Source organism: Lutjanus erythropterus, chromosome 18 (genome assembly GCF_056507025.1).
Source record: "Lutjanus erythropterus isolate fLutEry1 chromosome 18, fLutEry1.hap2, whole genome shotgun sequence".
In the NCBI taxonomy this organism is placed as follows: Eukaryota; Metazoa; Chordata; class Actinopteri; order Lutjaniformes; family Lutjanidae; genus Lutjanus; species Lutjanus erythropterus.
In genome coordinates, this window is record NC_139334.1 from 3084745 (window position 1) to 3094357 (window position 9613).

Here is a 9613-nt window from a genome sequence, read left to right on the forward strand (position 1 = left end):
AAGACATCTTGGGATTGCCAGTGGACGGCTAACAAAATGCTAACAACAACTGCTCATATAACCACAGAAGACATTCAGTGTTGGAGTTATCATTATGGATTTGTTTAACCATGTCTCTAAAAAGACGCCGCAGCCCACGGCTGAATTACAAAGCATCTGTAAGGTATACGATCTAACTGGAATTTAAGTTGTAGACATACATTTCTCTAAGCACTTTACTCAGTCTGGATAACTGGACTAAAATGAAGACACTGATGGAATATATGTAGAGTATTGGACTATATAAAAAATATATATGACTGTTCGATACCCATCCCTAACTATAGTACTTCATCATAATACCCTTATGTCATATATTTATCACATATCAAAAGCTGAAGCTTCTGCAATTTGAATATTGCATCTGACCATATTGTGATCTCAGTAACATCTCAATTTAATGTGCAGCCTAATTACAGAATGTTCAATACTGTATATCCCAGCTTATAAAGGGTCAGCTTTCTTAACAGGAAGGTCACTGAGTTTACTTGACAGATGCTGCAGATTCCTCCCTGTCAGCTCTCCGTATCCTTAGGGTAGTCAGCCCACTGCTCCTTGGCAAGTCCTAAATACATCTGACTTCAAGTCAGCTGAAGAGTACAAACTTGAAATTAATTACAGAGTTTCTTTTACTAAGCTATTATTAAGGAAAGTACATAACAGTCAACAAAGAAGCTTCTTCTGGGATTTTTTTCGTGCTGTTGCTATGCCACAATAGCAGGGGATTTGTGATTCATTGTTTACCGAATATGAGCCTGTGAGCAATTATTAAGGCACTTAAAGTATGCATGTTTTTAATCCACCTGCAAAAAAGGACATTTCTGAGCCCTCAGTCAGTGTTTGTGTGCGCACGAGTGAGTGAGTATGTGTTTGAATCCCTTCACGAGCGGCAAAAACTTCTTGATCCCAACGACGGCACCGAGGCAGCTAAAAATGGAAAACTGCAGCCTGTTCTCTCCTACGCATGCTTCCCACTCAACTTTTGTCTCCAACACTCAACACCTCTATCTCTCCAGCTCGCGTGCAGGAAGTAAACACCACCGGTGTTCAAGCTCAATGTTTTAAGGGAAGAGGGAATAGACCGGGAGTGCCTCAAGTAGTGCAGAGGGGGGTGGTAGGGGAGAGTATGTACAGGGGGCCCCCGAGCTAGATGGGGCCCATTAAAAGGGGTGAGGTGATGCTTTTTAAGATAGACCCGACAGTGTGTTTGTCCTCTGTCAGGTCCAGTTAGGGGGCCCAGAAATTCAAACACCACCACTAAGACGGATGTAGCATTACAGCAAAAGTAGGTACTGTGACACAAAGCTGGCTCTGAATCACAGTTAGAGGTGAGGGGTTTGAAAACAGTGTCCTTGTGTCCAGATATCACAGCAGTCTCTGATCAGCACATTCAAGGTGCTCTCTCTCAAGTTCAGATTTGTTGGTTTCTATGGATAAACATCTAGAACCAATACCAAAATCTATTTTAAAGTGTCAGTAGAAGCTCTTTCCTGTTTCAGTCTGATGTCCTGATATATACTGTTATATGTCTAATGGGAGGATTTTTCCACTGCCTTATGCAACTTTAAGTCATCACAGGGCTCGCCAAAATGATCTGTCAAGGGATAAATCCCTTGTAATTCTTTACCAGACCCAGTTCAGAATATTACAATCTAAATATCGTCTCCTATTCCTATTCTCGTCTCGCCATTTGTAAAAGCGGATCATGATTTCCCTTTGCCTCAGCATCTGATATGATACACGCTGTCATCAGATTGTATCAGTGGAGGAATTTTAAAAATCAATACCCTACTTGACTTTGTACAACACTCACCATCCATTAAAAGTACTGATCGATCCATAGATCAGACTAATCTATACTTTGATGGTCAAAAAATGCTTTAAACTCTCAGTCATGATAATGAGGGGCTGCAGAAATTAATCAGGACTCAACAATAAGGACTTCCTACTTGCCCAGGTCAAGTAAAATGTCCTTTTGGGTAAGTAAATCTAGCAACTCACAGGACAAGTAGTAAAAAGAATTAAACTATTTTGATTATCGATTAATCATTAAAGTAATTTTTCATGTAAAACGGCAGAAAATGCTGTTTTCAGCCGCTCAAATATGGAGACACATTTAAAGACATCACATTGAACTGGCAAAAAAAAAACTTCTCTATTTTCTGACATTTTATAGATGTTGCAGCCCTCGATTAGAACAATTTGTACAGGGCCAAGCAAAAAATTGGCTTCAGGCAAGTAGATTTCTGACCCACTTGCCCAATCACACAAGTGACAAAAACATGAAAGTTGAACCCTGTAAATGAGCTTCAATCTCACAAGTGTTAAAAAAAGCAAGGGCATGAGACTTTGCCTCTTAACAACTGAAAACTCTATGAAAACCTTTTCTGACCACTTCACGTCAGAGGAAACCGTTTTGGAAATGCATCAGCTCCCTTCCCAGAAATATACATGTGGGAAAGCAGGACAGAAACATCTTAAAGTGGAATCACCGTGACTCACAAGCTTTATACGAATGTCAGTCAGTCTGCATTTGTGGAATATAACTGAGCTGTCAGTTTGGGCATGCGGTGACAGGTTGAAGGTTTTACATGTACCCATATTAAAAGGAATTATGATTCAACGGATTTCCATCTTATCAACTGATCATGCCAAAGATAGCATGTCCTGTAGCTTGTTTTTTTTGTTTGTTTGTTTTTTGGACAAAGTGTATATCAGACTGATTTCCACTAAGGCTGCAACTAACAATCATTTCCACTGTTCACTGATTTCCTTCTCAAATATTCGACTAGTTGTTTGGTCTATAAAAAGTCAGAAAATGGTCAAAAATGCGGACCAGTGTTCCCCAAAGCCCAAGATGGCGTTCTAAAATGCCTTGTTTTCTCCACAATCCAAAGATATTCAGTTTACTGACATAGAGGACTAGATGATTCGCTTCATTTAAGAAGCTGGAATCAGAGAATGTTGACTTGAAAGATTACTCAAATCAATCAACTGATTATCAAACTAGTTGGCGGCTCAACTAATTGATTAATCGTTGCCGCTCAGATTGTGATGACAGGTTGAGGGTTTCACATATATATATGTATGTACACATATTTAAACTAATCATCCATTGTCCATCTTATCAAATGGTCATGCCAAAGATAGCATGTCCTGTACTTTTGTTTTTTTGTTTTTTTGATAATTTAACAGGCCTCATTTGGCTGTTAATAAATCTATAGCCTAAGTTCTATGATGCTGCTTTCCACAAACTAGTATATAAATACATCCATTGTAAGTTTTGTGTGTAATCTCAGTCAAAAGTTAAAATAAAGTTTGGTACTGGGTGGACAACATCTTCCTCCTCACAGCCTACCAGTGCAGGAAGACCAGAATAGGTGTGTAGGTTAGGTGGGTAGTAGAGGTGTAAGAAGATTTTGATCCACTTAAGTATTGCATTATTATGTTTAGTGATACTGTACTGAGATACATGCAGAAACTTGTGGCAGTGGATCATTTTGTGTTGTGTTTAAACCCCTGACCACTAGACAGTGTTGTTATCCATCTTCACTGTTTTGATTGAGTAACTTTTAACTAACATTTGAATGCATATGGTGGTGTGTTGTTCATATTCTGACAGTTACGCTAAAATTAAGTTTAAAAATTAGCAACACCTTACAATTACATTATCGCAATATTTTCACAACCCTTGTATTGTGATACATATTGTATTGCCAAATTCTTGCCAATACACAGCCCTAGTGGGTCTATCCTGCTCTGATGGGCCCAACTGTTATCTATGTTTCTTCCATTTTTGTTCCCTGTTGGAGTTTTTGGGGGAGTTTTTCCTCACTCTTTCACACTGCCCTGAGGCTTAAAGTCTATATAAATAAAATTTGACTTGACTCATCCAGGAGGGAGTTTAAGCCAGAAACAGTCCCCATAAAAACACCAAGTGGGACATTCTCCACAAGTTAATCCTAATCTGTAGACACGCTCCACAGAGCCCCAAACTGCACTGTCTGCACTCAGTCTTAACTATTAATCAGGCCTATCTACAGGGCATCCAGCATGAGGCTCTTATTTTGGCTGTTTACCTAAAAGATGGGGTGTGATGGCAAAGTGTCTGATGGTATAATCATTTTTGCATTACAGTTTTAATTTTTACTTTTAAAAAAGAATGAGATGTGTAACCCAGGGCATCTCTGCAGTACCACAGTACTCCATCATAATGATGTTTACTCACACATGTTTTCCTTTTTCAAAAAAATGTGATTTGGTTTTGGTTTTGATTGGGATATTGCACTTTGCCATATTACGATCTCGATATTACGATTAATTGTGATGGAAACTGTGCAGTTTGGTGAAGATGAGAACAAATAACATGCAGCATCACAGTGTCCCTGATGTGAAAACAATGCTAAGAGTAGCAGGTTACAACAGGGGGGCTGGAAAGAAGAAAAACAAATGCATGTAGCTAAATGTCAAGAGCATAACGTTACCTAAGTGTGTGCATACGTGTCTAGCGTTTCAGCCAATAGACAACATGGCATCATTAATAATATATGAGGTGTATCCCACTTGACTTACCAGCAAACTTTCCAGGTTTATGGCAGATCTTGGGTCTCTGATCATGTCCTCCAGCTTCTTCAGCCGGGTTTCCATCCTCCTCTCGGCGCCCAGCGACATGACTGCGGCGTCTAGTCCTTCAAAATCGACTAAAAATATGAACTGGTTTTCCAAAACTGTGTGAGTTTACATGTGAAACCTCTTTGTTCCTGGCTAATGGCCGTGGGCCTAGCGGAGCAGCCTTGGGCTCTCAGCCCACCCAAATCGCCTCCAACAGGAATAGTGTGCACAATGAGGAGAAAAATATTCCCAAAGCAAAAGAGACTTCCCAAAAAACTTGCCAAGTGAGCGGGTTAGCTAGCAGCTTGGCTCCGAGTTAATACAGATAACGTCACACTTGAATTATTATCACCTCCCGTTAAGTGAAAGATGCATTTTTCCAACTCGGCGATAAAGTTTGAATGTGGAGATACCAGCAACAGGCAGCAGCAGGGCGTTTTCTTCCCCCTCTCCTCCCCTTCCCTCTGCTTTTTTGGCCGCTTGGAAATGCTCTGGACTCGGCTTTTAGAGAAAATTCCGCTTCGTTTCACCCCATTCAGTGATGTTTGGAGCCCGTTAGTGCCGCAGTTTATCCTCGGTGCTGCCACAAGTCTTCATCTGAAGGGGCGATAATGTCTGTTCTCCCGCGCTGAATTTTTAATAAGCACACACTCTCCTCTTCCTGGACTTCTTGTCGCATTTTCGCATTTGTCCTCCTCCTCTTGTCTTCGTTATCGGCGTTATTCACAAAAATAAGTAGTTTTGTTCGTAGAGAAAAGTCCTCCGGCGGCTGAATTCTTCGCCGCGCACTCACATCTACACACACCAACACACACCGAGTCTGTCTGCAAGTCTCTCTCCTCCCCCTGACATCAACACACCGAGGACTCAGTTACCCATAAGCCACCTGTCCTGTCCTCCTGCACCCGTACCTCTCTGTTTGCATCTGTCTTTTACTTGTTTTGCACTTTAAAGCGGTATATACACAAATAATTAGCTGTTAAACAGAATAGTGCATATCGTAGTATTTCAAGGAGCCAGGTGTAAGTAGCCAACAATGCAATTTGTGGCTATTTACACCTGGGAGTATTGTAGTAGCCTAGCATGGCAAAGACAAGCACCCAGGTGCCCATAGACAACAATGCTATTGGCATCAAATGTGGAATAGCCAATGTGATTATTTACACCCATGTGTAGACCCTAACATTGCAGACAAGCACCCAGGTGGCTGTAGTCAACAATGCTATTTGTACCCAGAGTGGAATAGCCAATGTGGCTATTTACACCTGGGTGTATACAGCCTAGCACAGGATAGGCAGGCACGCAGATTATATAGCCTAGCATGGCAGACACAAGCACCTAGGTATGCATAGCCAATGTGGCTATTTACACTGGGTGTATATAGTCTAGCATGGCAGAGACAACCACCAAGATGCTATTTGCAACCAGGGTGTAAATAGCCACCTACATGGTAGAGACAAACATGATCTTTTCATAAAACTACCCAAGTAGTTTTGCAACCTACACCTAAACCAAACTGTAACTGGACACACTAAATAATAATAATTTTAAAAATGACAATAATGAGTTAATTAGGACTGAAATTTAAAAGTCAACACTGACACCTAGTTTCACTCAGGGCTCAAACCCCAGTCTCCTGGGTCAATACACAAACCACACACATTCACACCTGGAAGCTGCCCAGTACAACCACAGTTTTATCTGCTGCCACTGAGCAGCTCCACTGGAGTGGTTGGGGTTAAGGGGTTAAGGGCCTTGCTCAAGGGCACCTCAGTGGTGGTAATAAGGGAGGGGCAAGCATTACCTTTCACTAGATTTCTGTAATATTCTGCAGGCCGATCAAAAGTAGCCAATATAACCTGCTCCTTTTAATTGATAAAACTGTTAATTAATCAGAAATTAACCTAATGATCTCAATTACAGAAATTAATTGGATAGTAGAACACATTCTTCTTTGTAATAACTGTCTTACATAAATAAATAATAAGTGTGGGAGTCTGGGAGTGTTGTAGGCAGAGGATGTGTTGTATCTTGTTTCACACAACAGAGGGAGCAGTTGGACCACAGATGCATCTCTTCACCTTGGTCTAACTTGATGGTCATGTCTCTATTAAAATAAACTGTTTTCACATTTTTACAGAGTAACTGTGTTCCTGCTGTCTCTTTCAAAGATGTGCAACAGTCATTCAGTTTCCAGCTATTTATATTTCCTGTTCAGTACACAGCTGCTGTGTGCATTTGCTGTATCCTGGGAAAAAAAAAATCCTGTATCACTGACAGGAAGTGATGCATTTTATATTTTCTTTATTTGGAAGAGTTGGTTTGCATCAGGAGAGACGGCCAGAGACAAACACACCAGCGCCACCTACAGAAACACGAACTTCAGTAACTTCAGTAAAATCCAAGAGAAAATCCTTCATAGCAGTTTGTTTGACAGGTGATATCTGGGAAATGTAGTGTGAAACAACTAGTTTAGCCAGCCTTTTTACCTCGTATCTCATCTTTCCATGCAAAAACCACATCAGGATGTTTTCAGCAATCATATCTCATAATTTACAAAGGATAAATAAAGCAACAAACTAACACAACAACCACCATATGGGACTTTTAACTTTCTCTAACTCTTCTCATATCTGTCCTTCCTTGTTGTTGTTGTGCTTTGCTTTTGCCTTGTTGACTATGATTTGCTCTGTTTTTATTCCCGTATCTGTGTCCTGCTTATATCTGACTAACATGACTCTGTCATGTTTGTACTGTAAATAACTCGCCTGGCACCAATGATTATAATTGTTGTTATAAACATCCTTTTTAATTATAGATTGATTTTAGGCTGCCTTCATAGGCTGCCTTCATAGGCTGCTTTGCATCTGGCTACGGACAACTGATGAAAATTAGCCTTATGGCTACTTTTGGTATATTTACAGCAATGTTTCTTATTTTATTGTTTTATTTACAAGTATGTACCTTATTGGCCATGAAAAATAAATAAATAAGTAAATGAACAGTTAGATCTGAGCTTAAGGCAGATATTGTGTGGCCCATGATCCACAGTATAACTCATTGTCTTGCAGTCCTTTGATCAGCTTTACAACAGAGACAGTTAATTGTTCTATATTTAATGATTTAGAAATTAATTAATCAATTTTGTTTTTATATCTGTTATATCCTGGTTAATTCAATACCACATTAGCATACACTCTGCAGGGAATATCATTTTTATGCATTAAGCTATTTTTTGTGTGTGTGTGTGGTGTTTAGTTGTTCTATCATTGCATCCTTGCTTTCTGTTGTCGATTGTTGACAAAGTTTCAGTCTTTGATTTCCAAAGCAGGAATCGGAGGTGAGAAACACAAATGAAGCGCACCCCTGCTGACTGTGCTCACGCCTGAGAAAATTCTCATTATTTTTCACACTGGCAAATGGTCCTTGTCACAACATTTGTTTATTTGTTAGATCAGTCTAGTAAATATATCTAATTAACCTGTTTAAAGTTGAACAGGTTTAAATTTCATTTCACCGGTTTGAAATCTTCTGTGTGTTGAAGATATGGCTCGTACACATGCCTAGTAGAAGAGTACTTATAGCCTATTTATATATTCATAACATTTATTTTAGCTCAGGTGTTACTAATAACATTAATGAGGGTTCTTTAAGTGTCCCAGAGAGTCATGACAGTGAACCAGTATACACGATGGAATTGAGCCATCAGTAACTTTATTATTTGCACCTGTGCAACTGTGACAAAGGATCTATTATTATTATTATCATTATTATTGTGAATAATATCAGGACTAATGAAGGAGAATAAAAAAAAAAATAATGGAACAATAACAAAAACAACTAAATTATTAGTTCTATAACAATGTATCATTAGTATTTATATTATTTTAAACATAACAATAAGCTGCTGCTAATAATTATGAAATATTTGGTCTGTGAAAACACCACAGACAACGTCTGAAAAAAGTTCAGGATTTTATATTGTTACACCACAGGCAAAGTCTGATATGTTTTTCATTAAAAAATGACTAACATTACTAAAAGATTTGACTTTGACTTGGTATTCATGACCTCAGACTTGACTTGAGACAGATGACTCGAAAGGACTTGACTTTTTTCTTTTTTTAAAAATATAACATTAAAATACTTATATTTTCACTTTAGAGCCCTTTACAGCTACACAGCTATATTATAATGTCAGAGCCTCCATTGGTGTTACTTTAGGAGGCTTATTGATTACCACAAACTGTCAAATACCACTAAGAGTTATGAATTGTAAGCAGGCTGAAACAAAATAAAACTCAGCTGAACTCTGTCCTTCAACTATGGTTGAATAATTTATCTGAATTTATTGAATTGAACTGAGTGTATTACTGGTTAAACATGAATATTTCATGCTGGTAAACACATCATGATCAGCAGACTTAAGAAAACACATTTGTTTGACACGTGTCCCACCATAATCATTTTACTATATGATGTTACAATTATAATTCCCTGCAATATCACAAATTCACTAATTGCAATATCAGTCAGAATAGTCCCAGTTATCTAAAAAAAAATTGTTCAGCCTTAGCTGTACTTTGAACTGATTTCATTACTGGGACTTGGGACTTCTTTGAGACTTGAAGGTTAAGACCTGAGACTTTATTCTGACTCATTATTATTATTTTGTCCCCTCCATACATGCATGCACGGTCATAAAATATTGACACAGTCTCTGACTGTCAGTCACACTGCTGTACTTGAAACTATCCCTCAAGAGGAGCTAACAGTAAGCCTTTTTTCATTACCTCCCTGTGGTAAGTGGGACAATACTTTCAGCAGCCACAAGGTGGAGCTAGAGACCATTAAATCTACAATTCTTACTGTGACCTAAAAGTCAAATATCCCTCCAACTGTACGCACTAAAAAATGAGCTCAAAGGAACTGGGCTGGTTAAAACCGTATGCTGTTTGACTAT

The 9613-nt window shown here is 38.9% G+C and overlaps 1 protein-coding gene across 4 annotated transcripts in view; it reads right to left on the reverse strand.

Annotated features, from left to right (window-relative positions):
• Nucleotides 1-5493, reverse strand: part of rock2a (rho-associated, coiled-coil containing protein kinase 2a) — a 49889-nt gene extending 44396 nt beyond the window's left edge. For 3 of the 4 annotated variants that reach the window (XR_014772329.1, XM_084743161.1, XM_084743163.1), the window contains exon 1: nt 4612-5493. Coding sequence is in view for 3 of the 4 variants with exons in the window: in XM_084743161.1 (XP_084599287.1) it covers nt 4612-4710 (99 nt within the window). In the remaining variant the exon portion in view is untranslated. The remainder of the gene's footprint in view (nt 1-4611) is intronic. The other variant, XM_084743162.1, reaches the window with a different exon arrangement.
• Between the last annotated feature and the right edge of the window lie 4120 nt (nt 5494-9613).